Source organism: Atractosteus spatula, chromosome 4 (genome assembly GCF_055471065.1).
Source record: "Atractosteus spatula isolate fAtrSpa1 chromosome 4, fAtrSpa1.hap1, whole genome shotgun sequence".
NCBI classification, from domain to species: domain Eukaryota; kingdom Metazoa; phylum Chordata; class Actinopteri; order Semionotiformes; family Lepisosteidae; genus Atractosteus; species Atractosteus spatula.
The window spans coordinates 32,206,274-32,228,877 of NC_142709.1; the positions used below are offsets into that span (position 1 = coordinate 32,206,274).

The 22,604-nt window shown below is 40.6% G+C and overlaps 1 protein-coding gene across 10 annotated transcripts; it reads left to right on the forward strand.

Moving 5' to 3' along the window:
- Positions 1 to 373: 373 nt before the first annotated feature.
- Positions 374 to 19,215, forward strand: ddx3xa (DEAD-box helicase 3 X-linked a). Of its 10 annotated transcripts, none has more exons than XM_088915046.1 (23): positions 392 to 736; positions 2,352 to 2,409; positions 2,818 to 2,865; positions 4,862 to 4,921; positions 5,438 to 5,524; positions 5,610 to 5,681; positions 7,074 to 7,157; positions 8,829 to 9,020; positions 9,280 to 9,415; positions 9,658 to 9,774; positions 9,866 to 9,965; positions 10,052 to 10,187; positions 11,549 to 11,643; positions 12,072 to 12,170; positions 12,266 to 12,426; positions 12,550 to 12,694; positions 12,772 to 12,916; positions 13,369 to 13,419; positions 14,723 to 14,904; positions 14,979 to 15,096; positions 15,848 to 16,001; positions 16,182 to 16,306; positions 16,521 to 19,215. In XM_088915046.1, the coding sequence occupies exons 1-23, from the start codon at positions 692 to 694 to the stop codon at positions 16,592 to 16,594; spliced, it is 2,484 nt and encodes an 827-aa protein (XP_088771172.1). In that variant the 5' UTR covers positions 392 to 691; the 3' UTR covers positions 16,595 to 19,215. The 10 variants fall into 10 exon arrangements, with proteins under 10 accessions (XP_088771169.1, XP_088771170.1, XP_088771167.1 ...); XM_088915047.1 differs by having other exon boundaries at positions 4,865 to 4,921; positions 16,182 to 16,300; XM_088915041.1 differs by lacking the exons at positions 4,862 to 4,921; positions 5,438 to 5,524; positions 5,610 to 5,681; positions 7,074 to 7,157 and having other exon boundaries at positions 375 to 736; positions 8,829 to 8,954.
- Positions 19,216 to 22,604: the final 3,389 nt, after the last annotated feature.

Here is a 22,604-nt window from a genome sequence, read left to right on the forward strand (position 1 = left end):
TAATTAGAAGACGCGCGTTCATGTTTTGTAACTTTGTTTTAACTACTTTTTTTTCTTACATAATTTCTTACATAATTCGTTTTAGTTTTTAATTTCCTAAGATATTTAATTATAATACACCTTTAATTTCATTAAAAGATTAATTCGAGGCCCACAGAGGTGACGAAACTCCGGTGTTTACAGCTGCCTACTTCTCGCCTACGCAAAAAGTAAAGAACACAAACGCCTTGTCTTTCTGTCACAAGTCTTGCCATTGGCCAATTCTATGCTTTTTTGTTGTCTGCAATGGCGTCTTTCAGACATCGCGATAACTCGAGAAGCTTCCCCCACCTTCTTTGTAAACGTGGGGGGATGGGCTTGCCAATAAAGTCTCGCGGTATTAGGTTGTGTTCTATTCCACGGGCCAGTGGAAGGTGTCGGGCAGAGAGACTCGAGTCGAGCGTAGATACGGACGTACTGCGATTTAGAGGAATTAAAAAAAGACTTCTATTCTTATATATAAACAAATATTAATTGTTACGCCTTTTTCTTTCTTTTATCTGAACCTTGGAAGAATACCAACTTCAAGAAAACCGAAGAAGGGGCAAACGAAGAGCGGGGAGAGAGGGGGAAAAATCAGCCTAACAAAGAAGACGCTTTTTTATTTTTTTTTCTCCGCTGAAAGAAAACCAGTCCTTATTATTCTTTAGTTATGAGTCATGTGGCCGTCGAAAATGCACCCAGTCTAGATCAGCAGGTGAGTTAACGGACGCGGCCGGCCGGTGTGGCGCGGGAGGCTGCCCCGCGCGGCCCCGGCTCCCCGGCTCGAGCTGGTCAAAATGGTGGCGGGGCTGTGATGGCGGAGCTGCGCGTCTCACTGCGCCATGGCGGCTTTTGTTGAAGCGGACGCCGGCGTCGCGGTGCGCTTTCTCCGCTGGGGTCGAACTCTTTTAAGTGGTCGCAGTAGGGCTCGTCGTGTTTGAAATATATCTTGGTGTCCGTTTCCTGTCGATGGTTGTTTTTGTTCGAATGGAGCCGTGGTGTTTTAAAAAATACTACGTGTGCTGTCCCCCCCCCCCCCCCCTCTCCTGTTTTCCGTCATTTTTTCCACCATCAGCGCAGTCGATTTTTTTAATATCCGTCTTCAACACCTGATGGTGATATTCCTCATGGTATGAAAAAAGAGTTCGAACATCTGTATTTCTTAACCGCTCAAGTGTAAAATGCGGCTTATTGTAAGAAGTGTCTTCCATTCTGTAACTGCGTTTCTTAAAATGTCCGTTTTGTGATGGGGTGGGGGGGCGGGAGACTGCGAGGTAGTTTAATGCGTTGTTCGGCCTGTTACCGTCTTAGTTTTTTTTTATTCTTCAAACTCCCGGATTGACGTAGTTATATTTGCCTTGTCCTATTTGAGATACGTCAACATAGGAAGCCGTAAACGTCTTACGAGAGATGAGTTTTTTGGGGAGCGAAATTCGTCACAGTACCGCTGGATGGTTTATGAGTTGGGTTTCTAATCGATGGAAGAATATGCTCTCGGGCGGATTTGAAGCTAGTGTAAAAATGGCTTCGTATCTATAATGTCGACACGGTGTGGGGGGGGGGGGGTGGTGGAATAATACTGCCTTCTCAGCACATTGTAACCTGACTCTAGCGGTGTTTTTACTCTGGACCTTAACCGACCATATACCAGTCCGGCCTTTCTTGCTGAATTGTACACGATCGCATTTTTTTGCCCATGAGCCAAGGGCTTGTCTGTTCGGTTGGCGATTTCCTGTGCGGGATGGGACCGAGGCGGTTCGGGTGAAGCCGTGTCTGTCTAGTGGATCAGGAAACACGTGACCAGCCCAGGAGCCAGAACTGCTCTTTTGTTGAGTTGCCAGCCCAGACCTCTGGGGATCGGGCTTCTCTCCTCCCACTTCTCGGAGGCCGGTGTTTTTTAACGGCTGATGAGGAGGGGGGTACGAGTTCTGTACCTTTCGGTTTTCGATTGCAGGCCGACTGAACTGATGAACTTGTACTCTTGGGCTGCTTTAAAAGTCACTGGGATTTTTTTTAGTCATAGTGGAAACCGGGGAGATCAGTCTAAATACATATCGACTTAAGATTTGTGTTCTGTATTTCTCTCCAGTTTACTTATAATTTGTAACTCGTGCTCCCAACAGGCATTAATCTTTATATTGTGTATTCAAGATGGCACCCCGGGGTTTCGTTTTCTCATGTTTAGACCGCTTGCCGTACGAGCTCTGTGTGTATTTTTGTTCACTAGCTGCACTATATTGTAAACAACTTAATAAATAGCAATCGAAGAGTCGGTAGATTTTCTTTCCCGTGGTTTCGAGTGATGTTTATACTGATTTCTTGTTTTCTAGCTTGCTGGCCTAGACTTGAACTCCGCAGCTGACGGACAGGGCGGAGGTGGCGCAGGCAGTGAGTATTTCAGCTCCTGGTTACAATTAAAGTGCTGTTGGGCTTCCCTCTGCTGGATGAATTAAATCCCTAAAGTGCTGAGGGATATTTAACTTTTAACTGCCTTTCAGTCACTTCAGGCTTTTCTGATTATATTTAATACTTTAACATATGCTGACTTTGTGTTCTTCAGGGTTGGGAATAGTTTTAAGGACTCTTGAAACTGTTAAGTAGTGTCTTCTAGCTTCGTGAAAACTAGAGCTTTAAAAGATAACATTGATTAAGCCTGAAGTTGTGTAGTACAACACGCATGGCCATCTGCATTTACACCGCGTACAAGTGGTCATGTCTTCAGTTAATATTTCAGACCACATGGTCACTATTTAAAATATGATTCTATAAGGGTTTTTGTATTTTGTTTACGTTTAGGACGTTACATTCCACCTCACTTACGGAACAAGGAGGCTTCCAAGAATGGTAAGTGCTGACCAATCCTTCTTTCCTTTGGGAAGAGTTGGGAATATGATTTAATAGCCGAGACTGTTTGCTTAAGCTCATTCATGTACAAATTTCTTTTACTGACCCAGCCAACTTGGAATTGTTTTGGAAAAAGTTTGCATTTTATGTTATTCATGCAGATGTCATAGCAGTATGTAAAATCTGATGCGTATTTACATTTGCCAAGAGCTATCCTCAATCCCACAGTAAATGAACTTGCCACAAAACTCAACTCGAGTGATGCCACAAGTTTTTTTTTTTATTGAGTTTATTGTAACATCCTCTTGTAATCCCTGAAGCATAATACAAGGAGGCAGTAAATAAAAAAAACATGGTTTGGGTGCGGATACAATTTGTTTAACATTAATGTCATACTTAAAACCTACTGGTACATGGACCTTTGGTACTTTAGTGTTTTAGAATGTAAAGCTGTATTATAGGTACAGTTATCAGCACCTGGTATTTGTGAAACTGAATGGTTTTTTTCCCCTCAGAAAATGAACTCCTTTGAAGGTTTTAAATGCTTCTGGGCAATTTGGCGTCACTCATCTTGCTTTTAGTACTTGATTCTCGTGAATTAACAGATTGCCTCAGGAATTTTGTGATCTTGGCATATTATGGGCGGCAATCTTGGTGTAGCTTTAATGGTGAGGGGAGCCTAGAAAATACTAAAGCAATGTTGAATAGCAGTTTCTGGTTTAGAGGGGTGTCAGTACTGCATTCGCTTGAGTCACTGGGACTGGTATGGCAGGCCACAGCTGAAGTGATGCTCTTTAGTTGTCCTCCTAATTAGAAATAAGGTTTACATGTTTGTTGGTCAGCCAGAGTATTGCTGCTGAAAGTGGAAATTCTGTATACAAGTGTAGTTGGCAACCACTTGTGAGGTGTGTGGATAGCTCTGGGGGCAAAACGTCAAATTTGTGCCATGGCTTACATTTTTGCCTATTAATAGTTGCTTCAATGATTAGATCTGAGTGAAGCCTTTAAGACAATAGGGTCAGTGTTCCACCTAGGAGTTTGACCCTTCACACATTTTGAGTGAAGATTTCTGACCACTTCTAAAGACTGTTGTATAGTATCCCATTTGAATGAATGGGGAAGTGTTGACCTTTGTTTAGGTTTTGGAATCTTCACTTTCTTGTTGGTTTGACCTGTTGTGATGTCGGTCATACCAGCACAGCAGATATAGAAAATATCAAATCAGACAGTGATGTTAAAGGGTATTGGCGATTGTGTACTGATCAAAATTTGCATGATGATGCCACTTTGAGTCTTGTTGCTTTCCTTGCTCTTGGTTTTTAGTTGGCCCTTAATTTGCATTTCCTGATTCATTGAACATAAAGAGGAACTATTATCTTTATTACCATCTCCTCTGATTGAGAAATGCTGTTTAAGTGACATTGATCACTGCAGTCCCTGGTTGTATTGGCATAGGTAGTGGCTGTAATTGGACATAAGAAACCGTTGGTAACCCCACAATACCAGCAGTTTTGTTACATGCACTCTACCACATTTTATAATTGCATGTTCCTGCAAATAAAAACGTGAATCCAAATTTGAGTGGCCTTTTTCCTTTTCTCATTTCGGTCATAATGTTAGACTATCAGGATGTTTTCTCCTAGGTCTGCAGATGGTTTATAATGAAATCTGACCACCGTGAAATGATGCATTTCTTTTTGTAGCTCACCTTTTTTTTTTTCTGTGAAAAGGTTGACATGCCAACAGGATCTGTTAATTTCCAGTTTAATGTGGAATCGTGTGGCTACTTAAAGGTTTTGAGTTTTAAATGGACCCAGTTTTGTACCCAACATAGTAACATTGACGGTGATTCTTATTCAGTAATGGTGCTTGGTGTTTGTCATTTGTACTGTCAGTAGAAATGGAAATCTGTTCAGTTGGCTATATACAATTGCTTGTTTTGAGCTCCTGAATTCATGTGCAAGCAAGGGTAACATCTTGACTTTTTTTCCTACAGCAGGAAATGCTTATTCTTCTGGTAGACAGAGCGGTTATTCAGTGCCGCCAGTAAGGAGCTGTAAGTGTTAATGACAGCTTTTGCACAGGGAAGCTCTGCATTAGCTTATGCATGACTTTTCAAATTTTAAGATAAAGTGCAAACTTTCAGTGGCTAGTTTTTGTGCAGAGATGTTTTTCTTAAGCCCAATTTTAGGGTTATTTTTTGGGATGGACTGAATTGTAATCTGATATACCTGGGGTGTACTGGTTACTTTTTGATTAAGTAGGAAAATGGGGTGGCATGATATCTTGGTACCTTAAGGCAGCAAGAGTGGGAATGTCTGATGCTCCCCTTCACTGCAGTTGATTTGCTGAAGTGCAAATCTTGATTTGTTACTATTGTAAGGGTGTACATCTTGATCTAGGTATAGTTAAGCAGTATGTGTAAAATCTAGATTACAGTGGCTTTCACATAACGTTATTTGGCTATGCCTTGGCCTTTAGGCTCTCTGCATGGCATAAGAGTTTGCTATAGACATGCTGGAGTACATGCTTCTGCTTTGTATAGAATCTTAAGTTCAAGTTGTTTTCCAAGTTTCTTCTAAACAGTACCATCAAACCTGGCATCCAGAATGCAAGCACAAATCTAAACATACAAGGGGATGGAATGACTATAGGACTGGTAACTATTAGTAAAGTCTCTTTAAAGTTTAAATTTTCTGTTGTTGTAATGTAGTTTTCATGAAGGGCTTTGTACTTCTGCATAGGTTTCCCAAGATATCCTTCCCAGGACCATTCCTTTTTTCAAACCTTCAATGGTGGCTGGCCAGTCAGAAGTGGTATACTGGAATTTGAATGCATGTGATCTGACCTTAACACGGCACTCTTTCAGCTTTTCCTGGTTCATGGATTTTTAAAAGTAAATCCATATTGGTTTTTAAATCTCAATATAAAATTCATGAACTTGGGTTAGTTCGTTGTTGGAGCATGCTTCTAATGTACTTATTGGGGAAAGACATGTAGGTTCTGCATGCTGTGCTGTAAAACTTTCTTGAAAATAACTTTGCTTGGTGGTTAAGAATTTAAATATTCACTACCAGGTGGTGTAGTTCAGTTGGCTAATAAGATTAAGAGCAGTTTTGCTGATCCAGTGGTACAAATATTCTATTGTCTTTGTCAGTGGGGTTAGCTTTCCAGGTCTCCTTGGTTGGGGAAACGAGCTGTAGTGGTGAACAGCTTACTCTGTAAGAGCTCTTAACTGTGCGGTAGAGTTGGGCAGTGGTCCTGTTTAACCATTATTCATTGATCCTATGAATGCAGATCATTTAGTCTTACTGAAGGTATTTCATTTTTTGATCAAGTTGATATTTAATGTGTAACTGGCTGTTAATTCTTTCTTGGTTTAATGTGATGGTGAGAATCTTTTTGTTTAAAATGGAAGTTTTTTGAAATTTTTTTTTTAGCTGTGACAACCAAAGAGCTCTGGGTATGATCCTCTTTTATTAGTGGAATCTTTACTGCCCAAATCCTGGATTTATCTATAGAATAAAGTTGGGATCAAATGGTTTAGTTCTGATGCTCCATCTGAGTTTGTCAATCCCTTTGGAACAATTTAGACATTTCTTTAAGTTTTAGATGTTGGAATACAGTTTTCATTAAAATTACAAATTGTAATAGGAGACTCAGGTGTGCTTGGATAGAACGCTTACCAGTTGTACTTTCATCTTTTACAGGCTTGATTCTTATAGAATCAAGTTTTGCATGGCTTTTGAGACTGACTGAACTAACGTTCAAATTATGTGTTGTCATATCAAACGTTTAGTAAAGTTTTCAAGTCTTAACTCCATTGTAGTACAGTATTGCATTCAGCAGCTTAATTGTTGTACTGACCCTTCATATTCTTGAATTTAAGACCTATAATTTTCTACAATTGAGTAGGAAGGATTTTAAGTTGTAGTCCTGAGCTGCTTGAGAACATGAATGTAGGTAAAACTCTTTAATGGCCTTAGTAAAATGTTTAGAGTATGGCATTTGATGTTTGCTATACACAATATTGCAGTAAGTTTAGTTTTGTTATTGCAAAATATCAAAGTAACAAGCATTGCTGAACTGTTAATGCTGTGATCCAACGTTTGAGCACTTTTTGACGTGGAATGTGTATTCTTACTTCTTGCTTGAACAAACGGACTGTAGTGTAGAATTGGGTTTGTAACCATGTTTGTTGCTTCCAGCCTCTCCTGCCCTAACTGATAGCAGTATGACCACCGATGGGAATGATGACACAGCCAGTGTCCTCAGCTGGGCTGATCGCTGTGGTAAATGTTACAATTAAGGAGTGGCATGACTCCCTGCTCCCATCACTTGGTTCCAACTGAATCCCTTTTAAATGAAGGAGTTGTTGATTTTCATTGCAGTAGGGAATGTTAAGAATACTTTTTTTGTAAATAGTCCCTGTGAGTTTCTTGTTCCTACTGGGGGATATTTTCCCTTGGCTGGCTCACTTTAGCTGTGTGTGCAGCTATTGGCGCTCCATGAACTTGCTTAGCCAGCAATCTGTCTGTGAGTTCTTTCCAAGCATGGCTGAAACTAATGTCCTCATGTTGTTGTAGCAATGAGATATAGTTCTTTTTTTTACGGGAACATAGAGTAAATGCTTAACTAGAGTAAGCACTTAACAGAAGATGCCGAATCTGGATGCAAGACATTTTTAGATGGTAGAAATATCACCTTGTCTGGTGCCAGAAACAAGGCTGGGTCTCTTGAACCTGAGATGACTTGTAAACGGTGAAACTCCCTTCTGACCTGGCATGGCCCCAGTTGTTGGGCTGGTACTGGAAAGAAAATAGAAGTTAAAGAAGCAGATGTGCAGTACCCTTCCTTAGTGTGGTGACTGGGAACACTGATGTTGGAGTGCTATCCTTGGGATGAGACTGTAAACAAGTCTTGCCTAATGGGCTGATAAAGATCTATGGCACTGTCTGTGGAGGGGAAGTTTCGTTTGTCTGTGACAGTTAAATTTATAACTGGAATGCGTTAGACTTAAAATTCAGGTTCTTGAATCAGTGGGGTGTAGTAGCTTCATTACTGTGCAGCAAAACATTTTCTGCTGAAAGTGATCACGGATTGGCAATTGAATAGGTAGTCAGTCCTACAGATTTGATATTGAAGTTGTGCACCAGAGAAATGTCACCGGTACATTTGAGACTGTGTGGATTTGAATCGAAATTGGTCATCCATCACTATACATACTGGCTGTTCTGTTTGCTTTTAATACATGGCTTCCTTAATTTGAACATCTTGTAACAACATGTAGAATGATATCATGATGTAAATAAGGGGTCGGTAAAACTTCAGCCTTTTGGGCAAATCAAATGCCCTGCCTGCACATGAATTATTCAGGATAGTTTTCCAGCAAAGTGTGCTGACCCCTGCAACCACAACAATACAAATAAAAAAGGGGAATCTAGACTTTTTAGATTGGTAGGATAATAAGAGTCTTAGCTTCTTGAACGGAGAAGCTTAGTGAAGCAATGTGGAACTTTGAGCCACACTTATTTTTGTTTTGTCGTCTTGATGTACTTTTTGTAATGCTTTGCTATGTGCTGGAATCCCATGTTGGCTTGTTTTTGCATTTATTTTTATGGTCACCAAAATCTTAGTAGGCTTAGTAGATCTGCTGGGTTGAAAATGATATCCCCCTGTAGTCTCTGGTTTCCTGCAAGGTAGTTTTTGAGATTTGATCTACTGAGTTTTTAAAAATGGCCTTTTGATTTACATGTTACAGAAAACTTTGGGTTTGCTGTTCATTCTACAAAATGATTAACTTACACCTTTCTTGTAGTAATGAGACTAATGCTGTGGTTATGGTTGTGATGTGGAATCCTGTATGTCTAAATTAGACTTTTTCACGCGTGGAAAGTTTTCTTGCAGCTGCGCGGATTTCTTGGTCTAAGCAAAGTATGTACTAATCTTTATTTTAAACCTAGATTCTCCAGGTTGGGACGGTGGACGAAGCAATGGCTATGTGAACGGATACCATGATGGCAGGGATAACCGGATGAATGGTGACCGCAACAGCTTTGGGGGAAGAGGACCCTCCCGTGGTGACCGAGGTGGGCGTGGAGGGTATCGTGGAAACAGAAGCACTGGTTCCTTTAACCAGTCCCAGCCTAGCACAGGTGAAAAGCTCATTTTGATTGGTTGCTATTGCTCCCAATTCTAGATTCAGTTTTGCCTGAGGGCATATCTCATGATTTGAGGGAAAGCATTAGTCTTTCTATATTCACATTTCCATTTGCTGAGCTACACCATTAACTTTAGTGAAGTGTGTTGGGTTGGGAGTGCATCACCTGGTGCCTTAGTCTGTTTTCATTGAATGTAGAGCTATAAGAACTGGTCTTTCAAAATGCATTAATATTTTGACGCAAATGTCTTTAGGCTTTGGTTATGATAAAGACAATAGTGGATGGAATTCCTCCAAAGACCAAAGGGACCCCTATACTAGCTTTGGAGGGCGCAATGATAGAGGAAAGTCGTCATTCTTTGGTGACCGTGGATCTGGATCAAGAGGGAGGTGAGTTAAAGAGTTTTGTAAAGACATCTTTCAAGGCTTAAGTGAGGTTATCCACCTTCACTTTTTTGGTGCATTAGTAATTCTGGATGTGTTGTATTCTGTGCCTTTTTATGGACAAGCATTACATGGTTTGGTAATGAGCCAAACCTGTTCCTAGCTTAAGTCGGTAAAAGAAAAAATACTTGCCGGGTTAAGAAACAGACCTGTGGAAGAGAACTTAAATGAGCGGTTTGGTTTTACAGGTATGACAGAGGAGGCTTTGGATCTCGGGAAGGTGGAAATAGCCGGTGGATTGAGGATTCTGCCCGGGATGAAGAGGATTGGTCAAAGCCAACATCACCAAATGACCGCCTTGAGCAGTGAGTGTTGCATGTTTTTCAGTAAGCTTCAGTAAGATCATTTAGTTTCTGTTCCTAAACTTGTGCATCTGGCTCATTTTTCTTTTCTTAGAGAACTCTTCTCTGGAAGCAACACTGGGATAAACTTTGAGAAATATGATGACATTCCTGTTGAGGCTACCGGTTCAAATTGTCCTCCACATATTGAGAGTGTAAGCTCTGTTTATTCCCTGAGGTTTAATTTGTTGTTTTAAATGTTATGTTCTTAAAATTAACTTGATTACATTTGCATTTTTAGTTCAGTGACGTTGAAATGGGAGAGATCATCATGGGAAACATATCCCTGAGTCGTTACACTCGCCCCACTCCTGTTCAGAAACATGCTATTCCAATCATCAAGTCAAAGAGAGACCTGATGGCTTGTGCCCAGACAGGTAAGTGCTTCAATTGGTAAAGCCTTGAAAGACATTACTAATAATGTAAAACTGGTTCAGTAAGCTTCTTAGTTTTCATTTGCAGCAATGCTTGTTTTAGTGCCATTGTGTTTGGTTGCACCTATGTTTGGGTCAGGAGCTGTTTTAAGAAGTTAAATGCCTGTACAGCACATTTAGTCAAGGTCCTAGCAGATGACTTAGCAGGGAGCTTTTGTTTATAGTTCCAAGGAGGCTCTAGTATCCTGGTATTAAAAAAAATTAAATGCTTAAAAATTTAGAATGACTTGCATTTACTTGGTTCACCTAGTGTTGGGTGAAAGGTATTTGCTTTAATATTTGAGTTACTGAACAGATGGTCAATTTTAAATGGAATGAGTTCAGCCATGAGGTGATGTACAGAAAGCAACTGGCTCTTCTTTTTGACATTTCAGATACTATGTATATGATCAATTGACAATTTAATTTTCCACTTTGAAATGTTGGACTAAAACTAAATATTTGGAGTTTTGTATGACAACCTGAGACCCTCAACTTGCTTTATATCCCCAAAAGGAAAGTGACTAGCCTTAAATAGTGAGCTGTAATTGTATGTGATCTTCTTGATGTCAAAAAGAAACAAACTTGTTTGCTTGTTCATTTAAAAAATCAACTCTGTTTTGACAGTTACGTTCATGGTTGGGTATCTCTTCCTTTTCCCCCAATGAATAATGCCTATTTCAGTTTTTGCAGTAAGGGTCTGCGCGTTCCAGGCGTTCATTTAGTTTCCAGGGGAGCCAAGGGATGCCACGGCAAACAGGGTGGACACATCCAAATGGGTCAGGATGGAGCAAACCGTGCTTCCCAAAAAGAGACCTGGGTGGGCTACGTGCCTACTCATGCGCACCAGTCAACCCTAGTCCTGGAGGTTTATTTTCACTGAGCCCGTTGCTTTTGGCACCTTAATCTGCTCAGCAAGCTCTAGAAGTGTACTTGAAGGTGATAACGTCCTATAGGTCTGGCTAAACATTAAAGATGCCAGTCTTACAATGTTTGAACTTGGCCAGTTAGGAACCAAATGAGCCTATTAGCTCATTAATTGCATTATCAAGTTTATTTGCTTATACTCTGATTGTAGCAAATGCAGACTTTAGTTTCACTTCATGGCGACTTCACTTTTCCAAAACCATACTAAATGGAACTGGAGTAATCCAGTGAGGTACTGGTAAGAATTGGGGTAATTCTATCCATAAGTGTAGTGCTTTTATGTGAATGCTGCAGTGTTCAGTGTGCTTTTGATTGCAAGTTGAATTTAATGTTAATATAACTGTATTGTCTTTGTAAACCTTGCTTAATGTAATGCTTTATTTCAACTTGATTTTCAGGCTCTGGGAAAACGGCTGCCTTTTTACTACCTGTACTGAGTCAGATATACACTGAAGGTCCAGGAGAGGCATTACAAGCTGTTAAGAGCAACCAGGTAGTACTGTACACCTTTGAGTTCAGAGCTATTGTGAAAACATAGGAGTGGCCCACTAAAAGGCAGATTGGTTCCTATAGTTCAGACACTTTGATTCTGTCCTTTGACATGAGCTGACTGGAGCTAGAAACTCAAGAGGTGGCCTACAGTTTGACAAGCAACCGATGAGGAAGGGAAGAGCCAGTTTTGTAGAGCAAACAGTCATTGATGGGCATCTGTGCCTACACTGTTGTCAGTGAGCTTCATCTTTATTTCCATTTCATGTTAAGCTTTTTCCATAGGCACTGTGGGATAAGTGCATGGTCTTTATCTTCTCCTTATGCTCGAATAAGTGTTAAAATTATATTTCTAGTGCACCATTATATTGTTTCCAGGCATTTTATACACCCCAAATCTGAATTCCTGTTTGTAAATGTACCTGTTTTCAGGAAAATGGGAAGTATGGACGCCGCAAGCAGTATCCAATTTCTTTGATTTTGGCCCCTACTAGAGAGCTGGCATTGCAGATCTATGATGAAGCCAGAAAGGTGAGTGCACTTACATTCAGAGCTTTGTTATGATTTTTTAGAACAGTTTGGTGAAACTCCTATTTGATCTGTACTCACAACTGCTTTCATTGCAGTTTTCGTATCGCTCCAAAGTTCGCCCATGTGTTGTGTATGGCGGTGCTGACATTGGGCAGCAGATTCGGGACCTGGAGCGAGGTTGTCATCTTCTGGTGGCTACACCTGGTCGCCTTGTGGATATGATGGAGAGAGGAAAGATTGGCCTGGATTACTGCAAGTGAGTAGACTGTCGAGAGGAAAAAGTGTACATTGACCTCTGATCCTCTATGTAGAACATGCCTTGGTTGCTTTTTCCTGTTTAAAAAGCACTTATCTAGAAACCCTTTTGCTTACCTTTCAGTTATTTGGTTTTGGATGAAGCTGACAGAATGCTTGACATGGGTTTTGAACCCCAGATCCGACGTATTGTTGAGCAAGACACCATGCCTCCAAAAGGACTCCGTCACACAATGATGTTCAGTGCTACCTTCCCTAAGGAAATTCAGGTAAAATTTTAATCATGGCAGCAATCAATGTTTAAGGGATTCCTTTTGAATTTACTAAAAAATAAGTGCATTTTCAGATCCTTGCTCGCGATTTCCTGGATGAGTACATTTTCTTGGCTGTGGGCCGTGTTGGATCCACCTCCGAGAACATTACTCAGAAGGTTGTCTGGGTGGAAGAAAGTGATAAGCGGTCCTTCCTGCTTGATCTTCTGAATGCAACAGGTAAAGATTATTCCCATGCTGGTGTTTTACTTATACTTAGGACAGTAGGTGTCACTTGTTTGATGTGCTAAGATGGAGGGCATGATTATTGAGGAAAGTTAAGGATGGAGCTATGGTGCAAGTTAGACTTTGCAGCCTCTGGTTCAATGTTTGTTACGGAAATAAGTATTGTATAGTATTTGCCAGTGAGCTGGCTTTTGAAGACTAGTCTTGGCCTGCTTTTGATGGAAAATGGTCAAGTGCAGGCAGGCTGTCCAGCAAAGCTTAAATACTGTAGAAAGAATCTGCTCAAATTTTATTTGTGAAGTTGAGGAGGACTTCCAGATGGCCTCTTAACCCCTCTTTCCCTCTGTAAGTGTTATAGATCTGTTTTTAAAAGTTAGAAATGCATTGACTGCTAGTTCTGATTTAAAATATGCAACATTTATCGCGAGATTTGGTTTTATTCAAAGTAATTCCGAGTGAGGTACAGGAAAACGCAAGTGAAAACTCCGAAAAGACTGGTAAGTAGGCCATTTGTTCTGCCTACGAAGTAGTAGAATTCCTCATTTAATTTTTTTGAAACTTATTCAGTTCCATTATCCTTTTTTTGTTTGACAGTACATCATTCATGGCTTAAGACAGTAACGCAGAGCAACTAAGGTTGAAGTACATTCTATTCAGTACATGAATAGAATATGAAGTACATGTATTTTCAGGTTGCCCGTTAATGTAATGCTGAATTCAATTTTATGCCATTGTATAGGTACTCCTCAGATCAATATTCCTTATTTAATGAAATGAGGAATAGACTAAAGATCATAGGAAATAACAGGCTGAGCGTTACTGTCTTTTTTTCTACCTACCAGTGAAGTGACTTTTCTTAATTTGAGCAGCAGTCATCAACTGCTTTGTAATTTAGCCATGCGTCTGGTTTATTCAGACTTGGAAGTTCTCCAGTCTGGTTAGTGATCTTTCTACCATTTGTAAAATTAGTACCGTTCAGCAGCTGAGCGAAGTCCTTAGTGTCCCTTTCTTTTAGAAATTGGGGAGCATTATCAAAAACTGTACCATTACAATTGATACAAGTATTCAAAATACTGAGGCAATAAGTCAACCCAACGCTTCTTCAGAATGAACAGAGGCAACAATTGGAAAGTTACAGGGAAGTGTTAAAAACCAAGAACAGGTGGCAGTTCTTTAACCAAAGGGTTGCGCAAGTATGGGTCAAGCTTTGGTGAAGTTAAAATCTTAAATGTTTGGATGAAATTCGGGCATTAGTTAACTCTATAATGGGCAAGATGGGCCAAAAGTCCTAATCTTGTGTATCATTGTTGCTCAATTTTCAAAATAGGATTTGCCATTCAGGGGTAAGTCACTTCATATGGATATGAAATGGTTTTTTTTTCCCCTCTCCCTCACTCGCGCACCTTTACACCATAGCTTTTGCTGTGATGGCCATTAAAGAAATTTAAAAGTACCCTGTGACAAACATTGAACCCCATTAGGAGTAGTCATGCAGACAATTGTATGTCTTGGAACAATAGTCAAAGTTACTTGTCTGAATGGCTCCTTGTACGGTTTCATTTGGTACTTCATCTTAATGGTTGTCAGTTATGGCAAAACTGCTTTTGTTCATGTATCCTACATCTAGCTCCCAGTTCTGTGCAAGTGGTTTTTCCCTTGTATAAATGTAGATCTCAATAAGTATTAGTTAAAAAATAAATAGTGCTTATTGAGACGTACAAATAGCTACTTATGACCACCGCTCCTCCCTTGATTGTATAAATGTAAGAAACTTGTTCAGTGATTATGGTTTGCTTACAGGCAAAGATTCTTTGACCCTGGTGTTTGTGGAAACCAAGAAGGGTGCAGATGCACTGGAGGACTTCCTGTACCGTGAAGGGTATGCCTGCACCAGCATCCATGGGGACCGCTCACAGCGAGACCGAGAGGAAGCGCTGCATCAGTTTCGTTCAGGAAGATGCCCCATCTTGGTTGCCACTGCTGTAAGTGCAGTTATTTTCCCTCCAATATTTACCTTCTTTTCCCAAGCATCAGACTAACCTTTTCTGTTTTTCAGGTGGCTGCTCGAGGTTTGGACATTTCCAATGTGAAACACGTAATCAACTTTGACCTCCCAAGTGACATTGAGGAATATGTTCACCGCATTGGCCGTACTGGCCGTGTTGGAAACCTGGGTGAGTTTATAGTGAAACCGGCAGTGTGTTCTATGTCGCTGCCTAGGTTGATTAGGATGGTTCCCTCCATTGTAGATGGAGTCAATTCTGCAATGAAACATTCCCAGAACCTTAATTGCCTATAAAAGAGACTGATTAGGGAACACTTTCCCTAATGTGGGTATATGCTGGCAATAATGTGATTATACGAGATACCAGCGTATGCCAGATCTAATCGCATGCACAGGGTGAAAACAGTTGAGGAATCAATGCACAAGATGCTGGCATATTCTCATGTATTGGCATTAGTCCAACTTTCTTATGCAACAAAGCTCTGGTCCTAAGTTTTTAATTGTTGGAGAGATTGATATAAATATTGCAGATACAATGAGTGACATGGGTTAAGCATTCTGCTGTGTGATGCAAAAGAACAGGAAAGCTATTTCTCTGGAACATTACTGTTATAAAGTAATGTTCTGTAGTGTGATACTTTTTTCTTGCAAAAATGTTGATCTCCTGTAAATACTGATGCGTGTTGTCTTTAAGAAAAAACCCTTCAGTTTTAAATTGCAAACATACATTCAAGCTAATATGACCAGTTACTTTACTTTGCAAATCTGAGCCATTTACCCCTTAATTCCCATTGAACCAGTGCTTGCTATAATGTGGTTTTCCAGGTTTACCACTGTTGTGCTGGAGCAGACTTGGCTATTGGATTTTGTGACTGTGGCAGGAAGCCTGAATTCTGCTCATTGCATTTCATTCCTTTTAGGCCTGGCAACCTCATTCTTCAATGAGAAGAACAGCAACATAACCAAGGACCTCCTTGATATATTGGTAGAAGCCAAACAGGAGGTTCCATCCTGGCTGGAGAGCTTGGCTTATGAGCAACAGCATAAGAGCAGCAGCCGTGGTCGGTCTAAGAGGTATTGTTTCCCGCTGTTCCTTGTTGCTGATTGCTACCCAAACAGTTCTTGTAATCTGAAGCACGTCAGATTGCAACTGCTGGTGCTTTGCATCACAGCTTTCAGCTTCATAAAGCTTTTTGGACAACTAGAGCACAGGGGAGCACTAGAATGACATCGATCATGTGCTTTCTCTTCAAGGTTTTCTGGAGGCTTTGGTGCCAGAGATTACCGTCAGAGTAGCAGCAGCAGCAGCAGTTTTGGCAGCCGTGGAAGCCGTAACACTGGAGGTCATGGTGGGAGCAGAGGATTCGGTAGTGGTAAGGGTTGGTTTTTTTTTCTCTCCTGATTGGGGGGGGAGAATTTTCCCGTTTACTAAACCTTTGCCTGAACTGCATTGGCACATAAGCGTCCATAACTCAAGTTATGTAGAAACAAGACTTCTCAGTTGATGCATTGTTAATCTACCATCTATGTCCCATTCAACAGTTTTTCCATTTTGATTCTTTTGGCTTTATCTTATCACTTTCTCTTGTTCAGGTGGCTTTGGAAACTTCTACAACAGCGATGGTTATGGTGGAAATTACTCCCAAGTTGATTGGTGGGGCAACTAAACTGAAGACCTGTTAGCAGTGGAAGTCACCATGCCAAACTAGCTGAATGGAAACCACATGTAACTTAGCCAGACTATACCTTGTGTAGCTTCAAGAACTCGCAGTACATTACCAGCTGTGATTCTCTGAGAACATTTTAAAGGGAGCTTAAAGCATTTGAAGATGGCCTGCAAGAGACCCAGAGCATCACACCTTAGATGAAGAGACACAACATGGCTGCTGATATCAATGCCTCTAGAATCTTGGACTCTATAGTTTTCAACTGCACTTCATTTCTTTGTAAACTGAGGATCATTTGTTTGTTAATGTACTGTGCCTTTAACTTTAGACAGGATTTTTTTTTATTTTTAATGTCATACTGGCTGAATTTAGCCATGATCTCAGTTGTTTTTGTAAGGCATAAAAGCGTGTACTAAATCAAACCTTGGCAAATCCTGGGATGATATGACTTGAGTGAGTCATTATTCCATTTGAACTTCAAATTGTCACAGGGACATCAGGTTATCAAGTAGCCTGCAGTTTTAAAGGCTTGAGTACAAGCAGCTTGTAAAACCATCACAGAAGCGTTTGATTAAAGGTATTGATTCCTTGTGTGGCAACAATAATGTATCTGAAGAGTTCTGATTTATTTTGCTCACTCTATCCTGGATAGGTACCTATTAGGGATAATGGTAGTCTTCAAAAAGCCATTCCAGGTGTGATCTTAATATTCTTACGAGTAAACCAGTGTTGTAATGCGCTGGATTCTAGGCAGAACACATGCTGGGATTTGTTACTCCACTTCTTGCAATTGACTTGACAGTGTTAAGGCAGCTAGTTAAGTACCACAAGCTAGCCATTAAGCAGGGCGGTATTTTTTTTGTTTTTCCCTTAAAACCGTTTTAAGGGGCAATTGAAAAACTTGATTCGTTTTTTAATGTTTATAAACTTTACATATGGTTGATCTTAAAGTGACAAATGCCTGCCGTGTTGAAACTGAAGTTGGATGGCTATATAAGGACCACAACACCGAAGCAGCCCTGCAGCGCGTCATGGCTGGCTCGGTTTTATACGCATGCTAGTGTTGGTGTTTTTTGGTCAAGGGGATAAAATGAATTCTGCAGCAGGCTTTATTTTATTACAAACGTATATACATCTTCTCTTTTCAAGCTGCGTTAAAATTCCGAAAGACCATCCTCGGCTTTAATATAGATATGGTTCCTTTAACAACAAAGGCTATGCTAGGGATCATAGAGGTCAGGGATGTACTAAGAACTGCACAAGGTGTTGCCTGTGGCATTCAGAGTGCGGTTTGGTGCGCCACAGTTTTAGTTGCATAGGTTTCCATTACATATACTGGCTGTGTATTCCACTAGATCTGGCCAAAGACAGGGTTTTTTTCCCTCCTGATGGTACATGAATGCTGTCAACTCCTCTTGGAGTTAATCTGCCTTGATGTGTATTTAAAATCATTGGCCAGGGAGCCGGCATTAGCTTCTTTTCGTTAAAGGCGGCGTGGGGGGAGGGGAGACCATGGCATTTAACTTAAGTGCAATAGATTTATTCTCAAGTGTGTTGTGCCTTGAAAAATTATGATTTGAAGCGGATGCACTGACAGTATTGAGGTAACTTAAGATGAATGGTGCTATTTCAGTTAGGTTTAGGCCCTTGTATGTCATGCCCATCAGGTTTTACAAAAAATTTTATTGCACATCTAGAGTTTTATATAAATGTCTTGTGTGCGTGTCCTTAAGCTTCCAAATAATGTGTGTGGATTGTGAAACGCAGCTTGTTTACAAAAGGGGAAGGGGATTGATACTTAACCAGGATTTATTTGGGACCAGGGGGATTAGCAGTTGGGAATTTAGCTATTTGCACACAGATTTCTAGATTCTACTTTTTTGCTGCTAGTTTTGTGTAATTTATTAAGCATTTTTTGAAAAATATTTATTTTTATAAGCCTAAAAGTGATTCTTTGAAAGTTTCAAGAAACTTGACCAAAAGACAGTACAAAAACACTGGCACTTGAATGTTGAATGTCACCCGTATGCGTGAAATTTATATATTTCGGGGTAGTGTGAGCTTTTTAATGTTGAAGTCATATTGGACTCAGTCGATCCACACCTGTTACTGGCCTTGTGGCCAAACGTTTCTATCGAAGTCTAAATTGGCTATCAAAATTTGAAAAACCATGCCAAGGTTTGGATAAAAGTTATCAAAATAATAGAAACACATTTCCTAAATGTTATCTGCTCAGAGTGTCCAGATTCTCCAATTGTGTGTTTGAGTTTTTTTTCCAGTGAACGTCTGGCACATGGCAATCTTTAAACATGTGGTTATTCTCTATTGTTGCATTTGCGTATTTGGTGCTTCAGGTGTTCTGTAGAACATCCAGCAAGTTTTAGCTGCAGCAATAAGTCTTACATAAGGTTGCAGAGATCAACAGAGGGGCAAAGAGATTGCTGGTGACTTTTGATGGGGGGGGGGGGAAGCTTTTCAACTTGCTAAATGTTTGGAATGGAACACCTGGGCTCAGACTTAGTATTTGCTTTATGTACTAGTTTAGAAGCTATGCACTGCATGAGATGACTCAGCCGTGCGTTTGTTGTATGATTTTATCAAAAATAAAAGTTTGAAATGCATTTTTTCCAGTTATTTTCAATTTTCGAGATTTGTTTTGTTCTGCCTGTTCAAAATCTTGCATCACTTAACTCTAGCTTGAGCCAGATGAATTTGCTTTTCTAGGTGAGTATAGAAATCCTGTTATCCAAGTTCCTGTCAGATAAGCTAGGGGCGACATGTTCCAAGTAGCTCTTCATGTGGGAGGTGGCTGGAATGAACCACTGACTTGCTATTTGGTGCCAGCCCATTGTACGTGGCAGAAGTTCTGAAATGAGAAAAGATGCAAATGAGGAGGCCATTTGAGCCGATTGATTTGGTGGGGTGGGTTCAGTTTATCCAGGATAGATCAACGGTAAAGCCAGGTATCCACTTCAGCAATGTGGCTGTGTAGTTTGTTCCATACCCCCACTACTGTTTGTGAAGTGTCCTGTTCTGATTTAAATACACTTAAATGATTTGCATTTGTGTCCTGTAATTCATCTTTCACTGGTGCTGAATTAGTCCACTGGGCTGACTGTCAGTGCCTCTGAGGATTGTGAATGCTTGTATCGGGTCCCCTGGTAGTCTTCACTGTTCAAGCTTAATATCCTGTTGCAGTAGGACATTCCCTAAGTCAGGAATGTAGGTTTGCTCTTTACTGGACCGATTTCAGAGTAGCTGTTTTCTATGATGACCAAAATTGCACACTATATGCTAGATGAGGCATGACGGGTGTTCGTTTTAAGGGATGGCACATCCCTTGATTACAATTGTTTTCAAATTGATACCTTTTTTTCTTTATATATCCTTTAGTGTGGAACAATGATTAAAAAGGCAAAGTCTAACATTTTATGATGGCATAAGCTCCTAAGTTTTTCATAACTGCCCTTTTCTAGTGCAGCTGCCTGTCTATAGATCACCTGCATGCAATATCTTCTACTTCTGCTTACATCTGCAAAGTGTTTTCCTATCAGCCTTGAATTTTAATTTGCTGCTTCCGCAGGGTTTAATTATCTGCAAGCTAATTTACTAACTACACTAATGTGGATTAGTGGTCCTAGTACAGATCCCTTTGTTACTTCACTAAATACAGCTACTCAATAGGGGTTTTCAGTCCTTATCCATCCCAAAAGTCTTTCTAATAACCAATTCCAATTAATAGATATGGACAAATCAAGGTTGATCAGTAGCTAACTCACTTCAGCAAAAGCACATAGGTGTAGGTACACATCTGTCTAGGCTTATCAATGCAATCTCAAACACTGCATTTTGAGAATTCCTCAAAGTTTTATCGGAAGCCTGTTCTCCCAGTTAAACTGGAAGAGTACATTAACGTTATCAGGTGAAGCCTGTAGATGGGGTTAGCTAGGGTGGTGTCGGGCTTAAAACTAGGGTCTTATCCCTGCATTTACAAAAAACGTGCAGTTTTGCACTCCAAAATTGATGTTATATTAATGTATAAGGCAGGGGCTTTAAGATGTGGAATAAGTTTTCAATAGTCCCTGCAGAGCTCGTGGTGAGCAGATCAGAATAGCATGTTGCCTGGACACTGGAGTCAACATATGGTTGATCTTAAAGTGACAAATGCCTGCCGTGTTGAAACTGAAGTTGGATGGCTATATAAGGACCACAACACCGAAGCAGCCCTGCAGCGCGTCATGGCTGGCTCGGTTTTATACGCGTGCTAGTGTTGGTGTTTTTTGGTCAAGGGGATAAAATGAATTCTGCAGCAGGCTTTATTTTATTCTGAAATAAAGACCATCCTCGGCTTAATATAGATGTGGTTCCTTTAACAACGAAGGCTTTGCTAGGGATCATAGAGGTCAGGGATATACTAAGAACCACACAAGGTGTTGCCTGTGGCATTCAGAGTTCCTGGGCACTGGAGTCAATGGTGCAAGCTGAGGTGAATTGTCATGATCAATTCCTGATTGGGTGGGTATGTAACATTTGGAAGAAATTCATTGACACTACAGGCAAAGCACCTTCTTCTGTACTTGTGTACATCCCTTTGAACCCAGTTCTGGAAAGGCGAAATGCATTTCATGTGAAAATAAACTGTGTGAAGTACTGTTCCTACAAAAGATCATGGTATCTGAAAGATAACAATCGGTCAGCTGTACTGGTGGTTTCTTCAGCGGTGGGAACCTCTGGTGATCCCGGGAATTGAGTTAAGCCTGTTGTTCTGTTACCCTAACTTGAAATGAGAGACCTTGACCTGGTGGTGAAGGAGTTTCGTGATGTGGGGAAAGTTTCGATGGTGTACCGGGCTTCAGAACTCTTCTTGTTTAGGTTGGCAGCTGCTGCAGATGAGCAATGCTGTTTTGGGAGAGTTTAATAAGCCTGGGTTAACATGGCGTTCTGAAGCAATCACAGGTGAGATAGGCCTGTCACATACCCATGCTGCGTGGTCCTCCTAGAGAGGTGTTTTTTTTTTTGCACGAGCTGTTGCCTGGAAGTGTCCATTGTGGCCGAAAGGAGCAGCTCAAGGGCACTAGGAACCCTTCCCTTCCCTCAAAAGCTTTGACAGCCCAGTGTTCATCACAAAAGGAGAGTTCTTATAAATGAAAGCAAATTAACAAGGCGATGGTACGTAGCTGTCTTTGCTCATGAAAGATGGAGAGGTTAAACAGAATAAAAACCAGGAGTGAGAGTGGTCTGAGGGCCAGGACTAAATTTGAAAACCTGCTCAGGGTGTGGCCCTTTAAGAACGACAGTTTTTATACCACTGCCATCACAGCTCTTTTATGTGATTAGTAATGCAAGGTTTTGAAAAGGAGTTGCTGTACAGTCCAACTAGTAGTGTTTTTTTTTCAGAGTTTGGACTGAGCCTTAAAAAAACACTATTTCTTTTAATTTTTTTTTTGTAGTTACAAAATATTAATGTCCTAGCGATTTATCTGACTGTCGAATGGTCCTGGATCAAATAAAGGAGATTGTCGCGAGGGTAATCTGTGTTATAGGCCACAGCCTCACGGACTTTCAGGTTAGCTTTGATCTGGGGCAACCGCCTTTCCTCCCAATGCCTGTAATCCTTCATCTGATGTGGAGGATTTTTTAATCCATTAAGCGACAGCGAGAGAAAATGCATAGCCATACATATGCACATCCTAATCCATAGAGGGGAGAGCTCTGCACGATCAGATCTGCACTTGAAAACAAGGAAGACAAATGGGCTGGGGTGGAAGGTAAGTCGAGAAGCAATTTTATTTTGTTTCCTGCCTTGAGCTGGAAGAGGGATTGTTGATTTTTAAGCACGTACAGTCCTTTTCAAGCAATGGTGCTGTTTTAGCAGCGGCGCGTTCCACACGGTCTTTTAATGATGCGTTTTTCAAACGGTACTTTTACTTTCAGTGCCGTACTCTTTTACAATCAGATAGTCAAAAGGGGGAAGTTTGCTGTTTTTAGTTGGGCTGCTTACTAATTTTGA